The following is a 20,006-nucleotide window of genomic DNA, read 5'->3' as shown; positions in this document are numbered from 1 at the left end:
CTGTGCTCTTACCCATCATCCCTACGTCTACACGGTGTGTAGCGGTGTTGTACAGGCGCCAATTCTCCTGAGTAATTGCGCAAACAGCACAACATCGCCCCCTTGTGGTCAGACTCAACTGTGGCACGGGGCGGCTCTTCTGCTGCCGGTAGAACCATGCTATGTAGAACCATCACAGCACCTAGCTTAAAGAGTCAGTACCTGGTTAAATTGTTCTTCAACATGCTTATAAGCCATATGTGTGCGCGCGCGCACACACACACACACACACACACACACACACACACACACACACACACACATTCATTCGTTTAAATTGTTCTATTAAGCCCCAGAAAGAGACAGAAAAAGCTCTAATTAAAGAATCCAATTTGTTCAGGACTATCTAGAACCATTTTGCTTAGCACTTAGTTGTGATAGCAGAAGTGCTCCCTTAAAAAACTCCTAAACGCCTAAAAAAGAGAAATAAAATTTAATAATAAAAAAAATCAACATTTAATTTCAAGCAAATGCATTTAGTTTTATTTTTTGGAATTTTTCCTGATTCGCCCCAATTTTCTCCCCAAGTTGGACCGCCAATTACCCAACCCACCCAATCACACGCGATCCCCCTGCCAGCACCCCGACGAAGCGATGTGGGGAAAGAGCGCCATCTACCCACCCTGGAGAGAGCAAGGCCAACTGTGCCCTCTCTGGGCAGCATGACAGAGATTCGAACCTGCGACCCTCTGCTCACAGTGACGGCGCCTTAGTTCGCTGAGGACATAGCTTTAATTAAAACATTCTCAAATGTTCTAAAGCAGAACCTTTTCAGCACCTGCTGCACCACACTGTCACAACATTGGTACCACAAAGAGCCCCACCCCTTTCCTCCCACTTTACTCTGATAGGCTGAACCCTGCCATTTAATTTTAAGTCATTTTTACGTGGCACTGCACAAAGACCTTTTTAAGGGACTATCTAGAACCATTCTTGCTTAGAGTGTAGAACTCCACATCATCAGTAGAAGCACCTGCACTTTGGAGTCAGCCGCACTCATCCGGACCCCTGCTGCCACTGAAGAGCTGAACGGCACTTAGACTCGCCCCCACACTCGTTCAGGTAACCTCACACACTGATCCTGCCTGAACCAATGTACGCACAGACACACACAGACACAAAAACGGCCAGTTCATAAATCTATTTTTATAAATAAAAAGAACAAACTCTCCTCTGTACTTTTTTTTTGTAAAAATCTCCCAAATACATTATTGCTGACGAACGCTGAAAAATATATTCTTGGTTAATTATTAAAAAAAACAAAACAAAAAAAAAAGATTGTGAGTGAAACATTCATTTAGAGGAGATGCAGGTATATTAAAAAAAAAAAAAAAAAAAAAAAAAAAGCTAAAAAGTTCCAAAACACACTACAACAGAGCTGGAAATGAGAAATATCAAATATAATCTTCAGATTGACCCGCGGGTCCTCGCCTGCGTCCGCCTACATTCACCTCCAGTTCAGGAGTCCAAACTCGCTCTGCATGAGAAGATCATCATTTCTCCAGGAGATTAAACCTTACCTTTAACTCCGGCCGAGAAACCAGCACTGGGATTTTTACCGGGGGAGGCGAGGGGCTCTTTAATAGGGCCCGTTCCTCCATCCAGCAGCCTGAAGACTCACTGTAATGCAATGCTACCTACACAAGAGGATGGGATTAAAGGGGGAGTTCAGTGTAAAGTCAGTTTCACACATCTTCACCCCCCAGATAAGGCCGGTCAGCTAAGACGTGTGCGGCGGCTGAAGTTTGCTTTAGTTAAAATGTTGTTTCTGCTTAACGCTACCGTGTTAGCATACGCAAAATATGCAAATCCGTTTCCTAGGCCAGTGTGTCTGAGAGTAATTAAAGCGGAAAGCCATTCATTTCTCTCTCCCGTGGACTCAGGAGTCAGACCGAGGTCAGCCACTGTTATTTTGAGTGGTTTCATGTACAAACTTGCCGACTCAGACTTCTTCACAGTGGTGGTGAATGGAACCAGGCGTCGGTCGCCATGACTACAACCCAAATCTAGCCGTTATATCATTTACCATCCAAACCCACCAGTGAAACTATGTGCATCCTCTGAGTTTTATATGGAATGATTACGAGGGGGGGGCCAGTGGTTCTTTTCTGGGACTATTTCTTGCCGCGCTACACCCTGCGTGTATCCCTCCACCATGAACGTGCTCTGACTTTCATGGATGGAGTAAAAATAATACAAAAAAAAAAAAAAACACAATCTTCCTAAAACCCGAACCTTTCAGTGAGGGAGCTTTTCAAAGCGTTCAATCGTCCAGACGTCTGGTTCCATTCACCACCACTGTGAACAGATCTGACTGGGTCATTTTCTCGAGAACGGAGCGTTTCAGACCAGGCTTACTCCGACCCACTTTGTTGACATCTTAACCACTTTCTTAAGTCAAAATTTGAAAGAGTGGTGAACTTTCCCTTTAAATAAACTCCAGTAGTAACTAGCAGTATCCTGATGCCTGATTTTTATTCAGGCCTCTTTGTCCAGTCCACATTTACAGACAGAGTCATACAGGTCAAACCACGTTAGCAAGTCTATTAGAGATGACCGAACACCTCCTCACAATTTGAGGTGTGTGTGTGTGTGTGATGATCTAAGCTTGCACCATGCTAATTAGTGTATGTAGGCTTCCACTGCTTGTTAGTTTTATCCTTAGCTCCATTAAAAAGTTCAGCCACCGAACACATCTGATCTCATCTGACCTCCATCTACATTTGGAACACGTTGAAAAGTGCACACATCTGATTATTATTATTATTTTTTTTTTGTCACCAAACTATCCCTTTAAATTGTCCAGCAGCTTCAGAGGTGGTGTCCGTCCAGCCTGACTGTAAGGCGATGCTAGTTTCAGTACTAGGCTGTTTCTCGAAGTTCAGAAGGCGGTTCAGGTTTGGGCGCTCGGCCACAGTCTCACATGATATCGACGAAGAACTCCCCGTTGGCTGTGCTGCAGGAGCGGCGGGAGCTGGTGAGCTCTGATGGCACGTGAGCGAGGTGGCGTCCCGACGGTGACCCCGGCACAGCTCGGGCCGCCGCGTGCATAAGGCTGTAGGTGTGAGAGCGGGCGCTGCGCACGCTGCCCTCGCTAGGGGGCGCCGCTGAACGCTCGCTGGGCGCACGCTCACGGCGGAAGTCGAACTCCGAAGCGCCTCCCGTCTCGCTCGCCCCGGGCAGCCTGAAGTCCGCCGGCCCCACCCGTCCCTCCATCCGGCTCCAGCTGCAGTTCGAGCCGCTGCTCCCTGGTGGACAGGAGTGGTAAACTTTGACTAAGCTGTGTGCAGGATTTACTCATTTACACTTGGGCTTAAACTTTTGCAGAAGACATTTACACGACCCACAGTTCTACACACACACACTATACAGTACTGGAACAAACACTTATCCCAGAGTATGGAGGGAGTGGTCAGCACTTCTACACCCACAGGGATGGACAAATTAAAAGCAATTAAGAAAAAGAAAATGAAGGAGAAGAAGGAGGAGTAGAAGATGAACAAGTAGACTAAGATGGAGAGTAAGATGGATATAAATGAGACGAACTGGAGGAGGAGAAGACTGAGGAGAAAAAAGATGGAGAAGAAATATGGAGAAAAAGGCCATGGACAGTTGGAGAAGGAAAACAGGGCATTGGAGAAGGAGAAGATGGAGAATGAGGAGAAGGAGAAGATGGAGAACAAGGACAGGGCACCGGAGAAGGAGACAACGGAGAACTGGAGAAGGAGACAACGGAGAACTGGAGAAGATGATGGAGAACTGGAGCAGCTGCTTTAACTGCACAGTGACTGTACAGGGCTGATGGGAAAGCAGGAGCAGTTACCCTCGCTGTGCTGGCTGCCGGGACTGCCTCCTCCTGCCTCAGAATACGCCTGCGGAGCGTCCGGCAGCGAATGGGGGGTGGGGTACGGGTAGGGGAAGCTGGGCCATGGAGCCTCGGCTGGCTGAAGCAGAGGAGCCAGCGTGTCCTGATCTGACGCCCCGCTGGAGCCATCGTGGTCATGCAGAGAGAGATGGGCCATGTCTGAAACACACACACACAGAGAGAGAGAGAGAGAGAGAGAGAGAGAGAGAGAGAGAGAGAGAGAGAGAGAGAGAGATATTAATGATGTTCACAGGGAGCGAGAAAGTCGAGAGAGCAAGAGTGCAAGACACTTACTCCCAGAGAGGTCTCCGAACACGTAGTAGCACTGCTCAGAGAAGGTGATTTTGTTGACGGTGTGGCGGATGAAGCCGGCCTTCAGCAGGTTGCTGGCGTATTTACGAGCCTCCCGCCGATCCGCAAAGCCCTCCACATGGTGGAACAGCCAGTCCACCACATCTGAGCCTAGGAGGAACACACACACACACACACACACACACACACACACACACACACACACACACACACACACACACACACACACTTCAGAGCTTGGAAGCAATAAGGTGTGTTCAGATGGGCCCCTGAGAGGCACAGCGCTGGCCCTAGCATCAGATGATCGAGCTCCAGTGGTGCCGCATTAGCAGCAGTTTGAAAAGATGGAGCTGGTGGTGGAGCTTCATGCGTGATTGTGTGAAAAAGGAGCTCAAGCTAGGGTGGGAACGGGAAAATGACAACTGGGAGGAAAGGTACGTCCAGAAAGAGGAACAGCTGCAGAGGCTTCAGAAACGGTCAGTAAAGCTGGAGAATGACCAGAATGAAGCTGAATTTCAGAATGCAAGTGACATAAAAAAAATGACCACAAAGAATAATGGAATATTATTTATAGGGTTTAAACATTATATAGCAGAGTGCATCAATCTATATATAATAAATGTACAAATATTGACTCCGAAAGTAAACAGCAGTTTTTTTTACCTATAAAGGCATTAGCGATGGTGATTTTCAGCCACATCCGGTCTCGAACCTCCAGCCCAGAGTCTGGACAGGCCATCGCCTTGGCCACCGTCGCCATGTCACTGTGGACGGACAGGTGGTAGTCATCAAAACCTGAAAAAGACAGATAAAGCACAGAATGTTAAAAGAAGGGGTCCGAAGAAATATTGGAGAAATGTGACATCTGCTGGCCGGAAATATTAATAATTAAATAATTGGAAATTGGAAATCGCTGCTTTAGCCTGCAGGTAGCGCCGATCCCCTTTTTGACACCCGAAGCCTCGCTGTAGTGTGTCGTGTGGGGTGGAGTGTTTTTTCCTTCTTACGTTCGGTCTCAGGGATGGAGCTGGAGATGGAGGAGCTGGTGGAGGTCACCGTGCTCATGGAAGGGCTCATGCCGTATGGGGGGTAGATGCCAGTCATGGCTGCAGTGTGGGACACCCAAGCTGCAGGATCGATCGGCCGGATTGGTTCACCTGGAAACAAACAGAGGAGGGGGGGCTAGACGGCTAAAGAAAGAACACCAGGCTCTGGGACACCCAGACACCCCAACTCTCCGGGTTCTTCCCAGTGTCTACCTTCTTCTCAAGTTATTGTTTAAAAAAATAATAATTAATTAATTAATTAAATACATAAATTACATGGGATTCGGTTCGTTACCCATTTCATTTAATTTCATGTCAGGAGAAAGTTAAATAATAAATAAATAAATAAATAAATAAAAACAAAAACCCTCCAAACTTTCAATGGGAAGTTTCTATTGGTCAATTCATCATCGAATTTTGATCCAATATAAAGAACAACCGCCATTAAACTTCCACACTCACTCCTAGGCAAGGCGAAGCAGCTGTTGGGGTTCGGATCCCAGCACTTTGCCACGGTCAGCGAGACAGGTCTGCGCACACACACACACAACGGACAGAGTCACAAACAAGAAACACACACAAACCCCTGCATTTCTGAAGAACGTCACAACGTTCAGCCTGAAGGGACTCACCCAGGCTTGTGCACGATGTCCCTCAGCACTCGGACCGCATCGTCGTTGCACATGTTCTCAAAGTTGATGTCGTTCACCTGCAACAGACGGTAGTAATGACTGCATCACTACACAGGGGGGCGCAAGGGATCTCCGAGGAGCCCCTTTGCATTGCTATTAATTCCATCTCTAAGCCCCGCCCCTCACCTGCAGCAGCATGTCTCCAGGCTCGATTCGGCCGTCAGCCGCCACGGCGCCACCCTTCATGATGGAGCCGATGTAGATTCCACCGTCTCCTCGCTCGTTACTCTGCCCCACGATGCTGATCCCCAAGAAGTTATACTTCTCTAAAGCAGAGAGAGAGGAGAGAGGGAGAGGACTCAGCCACACTAAAAAAAAAGCCCAAAACCAGAACCGGAATCCAGAGTGGACTGAGCCAGACCTCACCAGAGAGAATCAGGGACTCACCCATGTTTAAAGTGACGGTGATGATGTTGAGGGACATGGTGGAGTCGGTGATGCTGCTGAAAGACGAAGACTACAAAGAGAAAGAGGAAGAGGAACATAGTGAGATCACCACCTCGGACTGCTCTACACGCCTTCAGTATGCGTCTCCACAGGCTCACCCTCTCCATGTGATGAGCTTTGGGCTTCCGTCGCCGGCGCCGATGTCGTCTCATCAGGCGTGAGGAGTCGCTTTGCTCCGTCACACTGCTGAAGCTGAATAACATGAAAAATTACATTTTAAAAGTTTGCGGACACCTCTTCTCTGTCTTCTGCATAATTTACTCCACCTGGTGGTGGTTTTATTGTAATGGCTAATTGGTGGATGTTAATGCATTATTCACCATGTCTTAGCTGACTGAGGTCATTTAGGTAAAGGAAACGATCACTTCAAATGTTTCCAATAAAAATACAATTATTAATACATTTTTTAAAGCTGCCCCGAGGCACCCAGTCTGCCTTCATCCAATCAGAAAGAGCATCATACGAACTGCGGGCACATGTGCAGCTTTATTACTGTGCACATTTACTCCAGATCCTGAGTCCACTCTGAAAAGCAAGGCTGGTTTTAAGCCCAGGGTCCTGCTGACCAGTTTCTGACCATCTTCAGGCCTCCACTGAGGAGAAGACCATCTGTGCACTGCCCGACACCAAACCCAACAGCTGCTCTCAGTGGAGGCCTTGGACTGTATCAGAGGAGCAGAAACCTCAAAAGCAGACTACACTGACCACACACACACACCTCAAATCTACATACTACATACACTATATCAAAACCCAAAAGTATTGGGACACCTGCTTATTTACTGCTGGTCCTGAAATCAAGGGTGTTAAAAAGAGCTGATCCTGCTTTTGTTGGAGTAACTGTGTCTACCGTCCAGAGAAGACGACTTTCTACTAGATTTTGCAGCAGCATTGCTGTGAGGATTTGATTGCATTAAAGGACAAAAGTGACAAGTTTGCGAGGTCAGGTTGTAGGACCATCACTACCCCCCCACCTCATCCCAAAAATACTAGATGGAGCACCACCATCATTATAGAGAACACAGTTCTTCCACTGCTCCACAGCTTCTCAATGCCTGGGGGGTTTTATACCCCTATAGCCCACGCCTGGCATTAGTCAGCATGCTGCCAATAGGTTCATGCTGAACTGCTTTAAACAGTCCTATTATATTGGCAATACTTCTCCGCGTGCGTCTGTGTCAGCAGCAATGGATGCATTCATTAGAAGGGGTGTCCACAAACATTTAGACATATGGTGTAGTTGCAAGGTTATTTATCTTTAGACCCCCACTGACCCTCTATTTGGTACAATGCTATACTGACTGACCCTGATTGGCACTTGAATACATACATCTGTCAAGTCCCGCCTCTTTACACTGAACGAATAAGAAGTGTGTACATGGTCATGTGACCATGTAACCAACACAAGTGTGTCGTGTACAAGAAAACGTAGGATTTGGGCAATTTACCATTACATTCGTCAGTCGGCTTGTTCTCAGAAAGAATTGGAGACTGCCGCAAAAGCTGCCTAGACTGATCTCACCAACAAGAGTTTAGCCCCCACCTTATTTCAACAGGGCCTCCGAACAGCCTGAAAACTATTCCTTAAATATCAATACGGTTCAAGAATCGATCCAGTATCGTAAAGCCCAATATCGCAATACTTTGACATATCGATATTTCCCCACCAACGCTAATTTTATTTTAGGAGGGTTTGGAAACAGATCTGTAAGCATTTGTTACGACTGCTTTGAGTACATAAAACCCCACATAAACATTTGGAAAAACTAATGAAAAATATTGCATATGGGCCCTTTAAACGTTACATGTGGAGATGCTCCAATTGCGAAGCACAGGACACCTCAATTCATCCAAACATGGTCATGTGGTTTTCTGCAACAAGACTGAAGGATCAAAAGGAAAAAAATGAAATAAATAATAATATTAAAAAAAAAAAAAGATTGTTTGTAAGAGGCTGATTTAATTACAGCAAGCTTTCAGCAAAACCAACAGCTAGTGACTAATAAATATCCTGCACAGCCCAGCTGGCAGCCAACTCCCCGCTCAGAAGTGCTGCCAGGCTGTACCGCGCTCTCCGACTCATTACTCCTGAACTTCCAGTTTATTGTTTGTTCAGCCCCACTGAAGAAAGACACACACATGCTGCGTCCCGATTCATACAGAACACAAATCCAGTTTTAAACCTAATACACTAATACACAGCTTTAAGCCCCGCCCACACCATTACAGATAAGCAAGCGCAGCGGCCAAAACAGACCTAAATACAGCGCAAGGACGAAGCACCAAATTCACAATGTTCTAGAACATTCTTCCCAAATTCCCCTGTTTATATTTCTCACCACCCCAATCCACACTGTTCTAGATTGTTCTTTCCTTATTCTTACTGTTCTAGAACGCTCAACCACATGCAGTTCTAATTCCACACTCTCTATGCACACTTTTCTAGACCGTTCTTTTCCCCCAGGCAGTTCCACTTCTATTCGCAGTCCTAGACCCCAGCCCCCCTGGCACACTGTTCTAGGCCCCCCACATTGTTCTAGACCATTCCCACCCACAGACACACTGTTCTGGACCACCCCCACACCCCCGGCACACTGTTCTAGGCCACTTTTTCCCCCACTCACAGTTCTAAAACGTTCTCCGCTCCAGTCACACTGTTCTATTCACAAAAGTAAACTCCCCCATTCCTACATTTCTAGATTGTTCTTCCTAACCCACGGTGTTCTAGAAAGCTCTCCCACATGGTCCTACAGTTCTACACTGCTCTCCTCAACTTGCTTCATCGGTTCTGGAACAGCGGTAAGCCAGACACTGGTGTGGTGTGGTGTGGTGTTTGTGGGGTCAGTGTGTTCTGGCTCCAAGTCGTGTTCTAGAGGCCGGAACTCAGCAAGTTAAAGCTAGAGCTGGCTGGGAGACGCACCGGCTGGTGGATCCGTCGTCGTCAGAGTCAAAGCAGCTGCTGGACTCCAGCTCGCTGCTCATGAGGGAGGAGCGACTGTCGTAGCCACCCAGGTCCATCCCTCTGCCCACCCGCGAGTAGCCATTCATCCTTCCACCTACAGGGGGCAGAAACAAGGGCAGGGTTAGACCAGATGTTCTTTGCATTTTCCTTGTTATTAAGGACCACAGCTAATTTAGCAAATCTGATCTTAAATCTCAACATATAAGAATTTGAACTGTAAAAACTGCATTTAAAAGGCATGTGAATTAGGACAGCACACACACTCCTACTACCTCAGAACAACCACCGAGGCTCGAGTTCAACCACAAGACTTTCAAAATTCCCTCCAAGTTCCCCCCGACGTTCCCCAGGAGATGGGATTGCGGACATTCCACTGACTGAATTTCACAATGCTTGAATTATGGGATCTTAACTGGGATAAACTTAATAAATGCAGCTGGAATCCCCCCACCACCCCCCATACTGGTTCCTGGCAAGCCCTCATAAGCATCCCATGTTTGAAAGCCAGTGTACACAGCTCTCACAGAGACTCAGTGGAGAGGAAACGTGAGGAAGAGAACATTTCCTACCAAACCGCTCAACTCTGAAGCTTTACCATGGGCCAACATACCCTACATGGCCACGCCTACTAATTACTGACTTCAGACCACACCCACTGCTAACAGGTGTATAATACCAAGCAGGTAGCCCTGTGGTCTCCACAGACAAACACCGGCACTAGAAAAGTCAGCACAGTCTTCCCTGTTAGAGCTGCCCTGGCCAACCATAAGTGTCATTAATTGGGTATCTGGGTGCAACAGCAGGCCAGCCATATACAAATTCACAGGGCAGGTCCACCTATTCTCTGCTGCATCACCTCTTACAATGTTCCAAACAGTGTCTGGGACCATCACCAGCACAAGAACTCAAAGTCAGTGGCCTCACGAGCTTGATATTCACCAAAATAGCTCAATAACAACTTTCTGGAGGTCCTTTAGTTTGAAACTGTGGAGGAATCTGCTTTGAGGAACCTTCAAGGATCCCTTTTTCTTCCAAAAGCACCTCAAACGGTTCCTCCACAGTTTTAAACCGAAGGACCTCCAAAAGTTCTTCAAAGATCTTATACGTTTAACAGTGTACAACCCCCCTAAAACACCACAATGACCCAACAAAAGGTCAAAAGGCCGCCATCCCCTCCCTAAAATGTCACCAGAGTGAAGACCTGCTACGAGACAGAGAGGCGAGGGCAGGTGAGGACGTACCTGAATGTTCATGAGAATGTTTCTTTCGGGGGCGGTCTCTGTCCCTCCTGTGGGACACCACTGAGTCGGTCTCAGTCTCATCGTCCACACCATGCCGGCTGCCTGCAGCTTTCGGACTGGAAACAACAAATAAATAAATAAATAAATAAAAATGTGTAAGACTTTGCATCTTTAGCTTTGCACTTGAGCTAACAAAATGAGTATAGTGCTCAATGCAGGACTTAATCATAACACACATGTGTCCCAATACTTTTGTCCAAGGTCTGGTATGATTAGTGTGGTTAGAGGGATGTACTGACTGGAAGGAGGGAGGCCTGGAGTCACCGATGCCCTGAGATCTCTCTCCGGAAGGAGGCCGCTCCGACTGACTCTCTGCCACCGAGCATCCATCTGAGTGAGACCCGTCCGCTGACACCAGCTTCAGACAGACAGGAAATAATAAAACATGCACGGGTCTATTAATATAAGAATACATTCAAATAATAATAATAATAATAAAACAATATTATCCGATTTTTAAACCAATTTCTCCCCGATTGGAACCGCCAATTACGCAATTACCATTACCGTCATTATCGTATACACCAAGCCCTTCTCTTAACACGTTCTCATCTATGGCTCATCATGCTAACCTGGGACAATGCAAGAACAACGCCAACAACCCCGGACAAGTGACATTTAGTTGGTTTTCTAACTGATCAAACAAAAAAGTTGACATTTTTATGCCACCGCCATTTGGTGCTGCCAATTAGCCCACCCTTTCGTAGCTTCTACTAGCACCAGCAATGCTCCAGACACTAGAAGGGTAAGGGCTAAACACGTCACCACCTCTTTTAGTGCTTTTAGGGCCCAGCTCCACCAAACCAGCTAATGGACGCCTGTGCACCCATCCGGAGAGAGAACAGCCGATTGTGCTCTCTCTGACTCCAGCCACTGATGGCAATGCGGCATGCTTTGGGATTCCAACTCGCAACACTCGAGCCATAGTGGTAGAGCATTAGACCGCCGGGCCACTCGGGGTCTCGCCCGCTAGCTTCAGAACAAACAGTGTACTTCCTAGTGCTTAGGGAACAGCGGACTACTGCACTAAACCCCGACCAATAAAAGCTTACACTTCCAGGTTGGTTTAGTCCCGATTAATGTATTGGCATGCACTTACAATCTGTGCCTGCATTACCTCATTATAAAAATATTATAATATATGATTATGATACATATTAGATCACCTCGAACTCACATCTCAGAGAAAGCAACGACTAACAGCTCAGCTCCTCAGGACGATCTGAATGGCAGTTCCAGCAAAGAAAACTCTGCTCGTTTTGGCTCTGAAGAGAATTTGGCCTCAGCTTTGCTTATCTAGGAGGATTTCCCCAAATGCCTGATTTATGTTTTAGGAAAAAGGCGTTGGCCGGTTGGTGCTAGAGTGAGATCGGACATCTACGAAGAAAACAGAGGAAGGCTTTTATGTTCGTACAAAGCTGTGAAAAAACCTTCTGGTTGGGTTAATTCAGAAAGCAGCCGAAGCGGTTTATCGATCATTGCCAACCAGTGTCAGCAAGTGGTTTTCATCTAACGTTACATTTTCCAGACGTGAAAATGTATGAGCGGTCAAAAAGGTGACAAGTTCAGAAACCAAAGCCCTGTAGCGGCTCCAGGGGGTCTCATTCCTAGGAGAAAACTGCTGAGACTAAAACACAGGGGAAAGGGCTATGCACTGCTGAGTTCAAGTGTGTGGAATATCTCCATCTTTTGAGACCCCACATCTACTGTAAACGAGGCCAGTTGCCCTTTTGTGCTCCACTGGCTCAATAAAAGCGCCGAGTGCTTGGTCCCCTTGGATTGCCACTTGCAATGTCATTTGAATAGGGCTCAGCTCTCGTAGCGGTTACGACCATTCACGGAAATCAACGAATCCTTCAACAGCTTCAAAACTATTAGTTGGTTGGTTTTGGTTGCCAACAGTGATCATTTGCATAAATTAACCCTTTTTGCCCATGTTAGGAAACTGCTGAAGGAGGAAATCTGAATGTGACAATACAAACCCAGAAATAAAAATCGGCCACAAAATGGTCAGATTGGTTCGGACCCAAAACACACCTGAAGTTATAGCTGGTAATGTGGTAAAAAGATAAAAATCTGAATGAGAATAAGATTATTGCCAGATAAAAAGTTTTTATTAGAGTACTACACAGCCAAAATAATGCTGACACGCCTAAGAAAGTTAGCTCAGGGACTTCAGCTTGTGAAATTTCTGCCCTGCTAGAGCTGCCCTGTCAATCGTAAGTGCTACTGTTGTGGATTGGAAGCGTGCTGGAAAAACAACGGCTCACCCATTAAGCAGCAGATCACGGAGCGAGGCTGCCAAGCATACAAAAATCATCAGGAACACCTTTGGGATAAACTGGAATGTTGACTGCGGGCCAGACCTTCTCATCTAACATCAGCGTATGACCTCATGAGTGCTCTTTGGACTGAATGGGCACAATGTCCCAACCGACCCGGTCCAACCTCTTCCTGGAAAAGTGGAGGCTGTTACAGCCGCAAGGGAGGCTCCATGTTTTTGAAATGCGATGTCCAACAAGATCACGTGCCAATGTCAGACGTCCACATGCGTTGCCATGTAGTGAATTATTTTACGTTTTAGTGTTTGTCTTGGTATGAAGACTAGATTTTATATAAATAATGATGAGCGTTTACAAACTGTTAAAAGCCCACGCTGAAATGCATTTGGCCCAAAAGAACATCATCAATTTAAAAAGCGGCATCAAAATCAAAAGCAGCTATTCGGTCATAAAACATCCAGCGCACATGTGGTCTCTCGTTTCCTGGGAGTTGTTATGCAGAGAGGGCAAATTCGGGACCACCTGAACTCTTCCATATTCAAGAAGCATGCTGAGGTTTCACTTCTCCCAAATGGAGACCTTGTCGGATTCGGGACGGGGGTTCGTTAGCGCTAATTTCTCTACTTCATTATGCAAAAACAGATCTATGAATTATGCTGAGCTGGAAAAGTGTGTGTGTGTGTGTGTGTGTGTGTGTGTGTGTGTGTGTGTGTGTATATACACGCTCACCCAGCACACCACACGCCCGTTGTAGCAGGGAAGTTTGGCATTATCGTCCGTGATCTCCTCCTTGACCACCCTACAGAAGAAAGACCAGAAACAAGGAGATATACATCACATATTTAGGAATATTAAAATAAGTGATATAAATAATAATTATAGAATTTATTAGAAAGTATTTATAAGCGCCTTTCAAAAACATCATGGAGGGAAAATAAAAATACATAAATAATATGAATTAAAAATATGATAAAGAATGAATAACATACATAGCAAAGATATATACACATATATACACAGTTTCTTAGCTAGAATTACTTGTAAGTAATAGTATATTATATAGTACAGTAGTAGTATATGTATTGTATGATGTCAGAAAACCCAAAAATCATAAATCATAATTGGGGAAAAAATAAAATAAGACAAGGAAAAACCCACAATTTTAAATAAAAATATAAGATTTGACTCATTTTCTGCCCCAAATCATAAAAGCTTTTTTATGTATTTTTATGCATTTTATCTAAATTCTAAAGAAAAGAAAAAAAAATAATAATAGTAATAACAATTTACAAATTTTACCATAACCATTTTTTTATTATTATAGAATTATTTATATTTTGTTTTCCAGGAAAAACATAAATTAAAATCCAAATACAAAACACATCCTAGTGATCTACACCCCTAATAAGAAACACAAAAGCCTGAGCACGTCCAAACTCGCCAAACATCAATCAAACCACAGCCCCGGCTGTTAATCCTGGGGGAGGCGTCTCCTCGAATACATTAGAATACGCAAATGAGCCAAAAAAACGTCCGGGATGAAAAGAGCCCCAGCACACATGGAGCTTTTAAAGAGGAAGAGACACAAGAGACTAAAGAGGACCGTCGGTGAGACGCGACCGAGAGTCCCACCATGACAAAAGGGGGTGAAAACATCCACTCAGAAACTCTGGACGCATGTCCAGGCCGGGCCGGGCCGCGGCGGGGAGGGCGCTCAGATCTGGCGCGACCTCATGTAACCTCTGTCTTACACAAGACGATGAAAGCAGTCCTGTGTGAGCGGGTAAACACACTGCTACCTGTACACGCCCACCAACACCGACACACCGTGGTTCAGATAAGGGCTCGTTCACCAATTTCTAAGCTTTAGAAAAATCCAACAATCAGCAGCCATGTGCCGCTCCAAGCAGCTGCCGAACACTCTGAACATTGGCATGACTGATGCCCTCCGAGCAGGAGAAGACTAGAACATGTAGTAGAGGTTTCCTCAGTTCCTAATGGAAGTAGTGTCGGGTTCACGTGCTAGTCAAAAGGTCGTACTTCACACAGGTGACGTTCAAGTGCTTTTTCAATCAGAGCGACATGGAAAATGGTGGCTAATGTAGAGCTAATCGCTAGCACCGTGCTAGCAGAGCAGTCAGACTGCCGTGGATAAACTGCAGCATTACCTGCTCTGATAAACAAAGAATTCTGCTCCATCCATTACAGATGGTCTTCTTCTCTGCCATTATAACAGAGGGTGAAGGTCAGGTCAACTCTGGAACCGACATCATTGACCAATTCCCCACCAGAACTCACGACCCGAGGAGACGCTCATGTGCAACCTCCCAGTCAGGAACTCGTATTTAACCTAACTCTGATGAAGGCACGGGAGGCCAGTCTAAGAAACTCGGTGGAGGTCAAGTCGAGGTCTTGAAGATCAAGAACAGCTGGTAGGGTGGTCAGAAAGGCTAATAATCAGGACTCCTCCTCGACTGTAAAACACTGACCGTCCGAGAGATTTGCAGGCTCTGGTGTCGGGAGCACTGCGCCGCAACACCTGCACAAATACGACCTTCATGGAAGAGCCAGAGGAAACCCTGTGGAGGCCTAAAACTCAACTAACACACACACACACACACACACACACACACACACACACACACACACACACACACACACGCCGTGGACTGAGCTGCTCAGTAAGAATTAGAGATGCACCAATCCACCTTCTGTTTCGGTTCCGATACAGATACTGATACAAGAACTTTGTGTATCGGCCGATACCGATCCGATACCAGCAGCTTCTCGGTTCTCCTTATATGGAAGGCAAGCAGGATTACTCACTGATGGCTGAGGACAGGTCGAGGGCACTGTGCTGGTTAGATAGGGGGGAGGTCTTGCTGTTTGCTGTGGTCTGTGTATGATGTCTGTAGGTTATTCTGATCCTGGGTTATGAAGCCCATTTTTATGGGTACCGTGAATGGATCTGTCCTTTGGATCACACTAATTACCCGATACCCGATCCAGCTCATTTTGTCAGCATTGGGATCGATATCCGATCCTAGTATCAGATCGGTGCGTCCCTAATAAGGATGTGCACAATGTCAAAACCACGATGCTAACGGCATCATCAGAAGATCACATTAGAAGCTCGGGCTGGTCCACCCTCTCGCTTTATTATTTTATTTGGATCTCAATTATCTGCTGATCTTGCACCAGGTTAGCTCGATGGCGGATAGCAAGCGCACGACAGCTAGTTTAACCTGTTGGTATCAGCTTTGTACGCCAGCGTAGCGACAACAGCATTATATCGCTGAACTTGCTAATAAGTGATTAATAATAAAAGTTAATAAATAAAGTTAAATAGCGACACTTAATCCAGATAAAAACTTCAGTAATGATCAGTAAATATATTCCGATAAATTTTAATCTGGTATCAGCCAATCAACCGTGTGCCCGGAACAGAAGTCCATCCCAGCGCTCCGATTTACATCTGGTTAAAGATAAAACACGGCCAAGTTTTACAGTGTGCTGTTTTTTTCCCGAGGAGGAGCTCCGTGGAGAGAGGGAGGATCAAACCGGGCTGTATTTCACGCCGTAGCGCGGGCCGTAAAACTGACAGCCAGTGGCGGATCCCGGCATTCCACAGCGGCCTGCCGCAGTTGTTCCGAGTCGGCATTCCTCTCCGGGTGCTAACGCAACACACAGGGACGAGAGCTCAACACGCCAAACTCTGAGTTTCTGATCCTGCAGCTGATTAATGAGGAGATGGAGCTCTGTACTGGGTTTACTGGGACAAATACCTCCCGAACCCAGTGGAGTAATGAATAAATCACGCATATTTTAATGATTTATTCTAAAACGAGTCATTAGGAGCGTAACGCTACAGTGTGTTATAGTGGATTTATTCAATAGGTGCCTCTAAATTCAATACACAGATAATAAATCGGATAATAAATCGGATATCTGACGCAGTTTCACGGGTTGGACGCGAACGTTTGCAAACAATTAGGAATAAACAGCCACTCCAGCTTGACCCTGTAGCTCACAGCTCTGATCTCAACAGTTATGTTAACACATTTACATGAGTTAACGGTTCCCTTTCCAGTTTATTAGAGCAATCAATATCACAAATTTAGCATTTTAACATTTAACAAGGTCTGATATCCAATCATTTTAAGAGATTTTACTTATTTCCTTATTTACCTACATTTGTGCAAACCTCAGTTTCTCAGACTGTTTCCGTTACTGCATCTTTAAGCCTGATATGTAAATAAGCCCTGTTCTTATTGGCTATGCCTGATTCCTAAAGCACTGAGAGCTAAACTGTGGTAGGCTGAATAGGAGGTTTAGGTGGGATGTGCAACAGAGGATCCCTCGCGGCCCTATTGTTGTTTGCGTGACAATTTTAAAGCGTCTATATGTGAAGATATGTAAATGATACTAAATGACTGAATCATTTCAGAGCATTTTTATTGGTCCAATTATTAAATTCTTTTAATTTATTAAAATCTTTTCTGAAATATGGACACTTTCAGGTCATTTTGGAGCATTTCGATTGGTCCATTCATTAAATTCTGACGCAACATAAAGCACAACTGCCAGATTCACATCAAGTCAGAAGGTTTGGTCTCAAGCAACCCAAGAACCACCAAGGAACCTGTCGAAACACCAGGATCTCCGTCTACGATCATGTATTTTTGCACTGCCATGATCTAAGAAGCTGCTGACCAAGAAAGGAGGAGCTCCTACTCCAAAACCGACGCCTTCGGGTACACAGCTGACCACACAGGCAAAGACAAGGCCTTCAGGAGGAAGATTGAGCCGTTTGGCCGCAATGAGGAGTAAACGTACAGCATTCCAGCCCAAGAACACTGCACCAGCTGTTAAACATGGTGGAGGTACTATAACGCTCTGAGGACCCATTGCATACCTCAGACCATTAGCTAGATGGTTAAAACTACAAAGACCACAAAACCTCAACTGAACCAGTTCTGCCAAGATTAGGTCAAACATCCAACCAGAACTGAACCAGAAAGAATCGGTCAAAGTCCAACTCATTACCATAACCGAATAACACCATTAAACCTAATTTTAAACGAATCTTTTTAAACCTACGACCACGTACATACTTCAATGTATAATTTCACGCACTCATACGTGTTTACATTATTTTAATAACCTATTTTTTTACATTTACAGCCTCTAACACAAATGTAAACACCACACACCAAGCTGGCTCCGCTGAATCGGTTCGACGGAACTACTTAAAAAACCAAATCCAAAAGAATCGACTCAGGAGTCATTCTCTCGCCACACAACTTTAGCTTTAAACTAAACCCCCAGAATCGTCTCTTTTCGACCACATACTAACACACACCTCTAGATTAGACCCCTATCTGTCTGGAAGACCGAGTTTGGAGCCACTGTTCACACCTACGAGCTCTAAATTCGAATAAAATCGACAGAAACACCGAAGCGTAGGCCAGATTTTAGCTATAGCTAGCTAATGCCCGCCATTCAAGGCTCAATACACTAAGTATGTGTGTGTGTGTGTGTGTTGGGCTTGGAGGTGAACCAGGTCCAAAAAAACACACACACACACACTCACACGTTCACACAGCCGGTTAGGCTGTACCCCCACCTCCCTAAAGCCATATTAGAGGGCAGGCCAGTCTTAAAATGGATGCCGTGGGGGAAAAGGAGCCCTACTTCACAGTCACCCTAAATGAACTTCTCCCGTATTTAGTTTGACTGATTTAGAGATTATGGGTTATTTTATTGGTTTTAATTTAAGGTTAAGGTGGGAAATTGTGTTTTTGATATGATTGGAGATCGTGTGAGTGGAAAAAAGGCGAAGAAAATTAGTTAAAGTGCTAAAGTTGGCTGCTTTTTCGAATTGTCCGTTCCACCTTAAATGGGGCAGTAGTTCCACTGGGGCGCCTTAGGCGCCCCAGTGGAACTACTGCCCCATTTAAGGTGGAACGGACAATTCGAAAAAGCAGCTGTCGAAAACCAAGGAAATTTTAATTTTAAAAAAATGTGATCCATCAACCTCTTTTTTAAAGCTCTCACCCAAAGTCGTCGTCCATAGACTTGAAGAAAAACTTGTGGTTCGGCTTCTTAAGAGCATTTCTAAGGTCCGACAGTGTGACCCTTTCCGCAGGAACGGCCAGTTTGACCAGGTACGGAGTTTCCTGCTCGTCGAGGTGGTAGATAACTTTGGTTTCCCCCATGGCCGAAAGCTTGGGGAGGGCGGCACGGCGCTCATTCAGACCCGGGCTCCCCCTTCCCCTCGCCGGGAACGGGCTTGGAGCTGTCCCGCTTCCACCGCACCACTTTTAACCGCTTTCCTCCGCTCCTTTCTTCTCTCTCCTCCGCGCCTCGGGAGTCCTTGGGAACCTCCAACACGCCAGCACAAAGTATCCCCGAGCCGAAGTTAGAGGCCAAAACGCTTTTCTGGCTCCATGATCGTCTCCCGTCTCGGTCTGGCTGGCGAAAAGGAGGCGAACGGGGGGAAATCTGTGTTGGAAAACAGCCGTTTCCAAGGAAAGCCCGTCTGTCGGCCGCTCTCCCAGTAGCTTTTTGTATTGCTTTAATTGATGTGAAAGAAAGTGGGAAAGGAGGTGTGGGGGAAACGGCGGCGCTTAGTGGAGAGAGGTGGAACTGCAGCGAATTCGAGGCCGCGTCCCAAATCAGTAGCGCACTTCTACACTTCTGAGTTGGGATGTGACTTCCTTTCTTTTTCTGGTAGCTGCTTTCTGAGCTCAAATCTCAGTCCAAGCTTGGGTTTGGATGGTTGAGGTGGTCTAGCAGCATGGCCAGTTTGATTGAGCTGATCGTATTGATTAACTAGTTTGGTCGAAGAAATACTTTATTGATCCCAGGAGGGAAATTGCAGGGGTCAGAGTTGCAACCGGTTGTGTAAGAATAATAAACACTCTAAAATAAAATAAATTAAGGACAAAGAAAGAAAAATATATAGAAAATTGAAATAAATATATATTTATTTATTTATTTATTTCAAAATCCATAGTTTGATTCCATAAAATATGGAGGTGTCCTAATCCATTTGCTT

General features: G+C 45.6%; 1 protein-coding gene across 1 annotated transcript; it reads right to left on the bottom strand.

The window, feature by feature from the left end:
- Positions 1 to 1,186: 1,186 nt before the first annotated feature.
- Positions 1,187 to 19,514, bottom strand: dvl3a (dishevelled segment polarity protein 3a). Its single transcript, XM_072688440.1, has 15 exons — positions 19,004 to 19,514; positions 13,676 to 13,745; positions 10,904 to 11,022; positions 10,605 to 10,720; positions 9,322 to 9,457; positions 6,500 to 6,593; positions 6,342 to 6,411; positions 6,081 to 6,220; positions 5,895 to 5,971; positions 5,725 to 5,792; positions 5,224 to 5,373; positions 4,880 to 5,011; positions 4,199 to 4,366; positions 3,863 to 4,063; positions 1,187 to 3,287 (listed from the first exon to the last, which is right to left on the bottom strand). The coding sequence occupies exons 1-15, from the start codon at positions 19,162 to 19,164 to the stop codon at positions 2,959 to 2,961; spliced, it is 2,031 nt and encodes a 676-aa protein (XP_072544541.1). The 5' UTR covers positions 19,165 to 19,514; the 3' UTR covers positions 1,187 to 2,958.
- Between the last annotated feature and the right edge of the window lie 492 nt (positions 19,515 to 20,006).

Source organism: Salminus brasiliensis, chromosome 9 (assembly GCF_030463535.1).
Source record: "Salminus brasiliensis chromosome 9, fSalBra1.hap2, whole genome shotgun sequence".
In the NCBI taxonomy this organism is placed as follows: domain Eukaryota; kingdom Metazoa; phylum Chordata; class Actinopteri; order Characiformes; family Bryconidae; genus Salminus; species Salminus brasiliensis.
The sequence above is the reverse complement of the archived record's forward strand: the minus strand, read 5'-3'. Positions and strand labels throughout refer to the sequence as shown.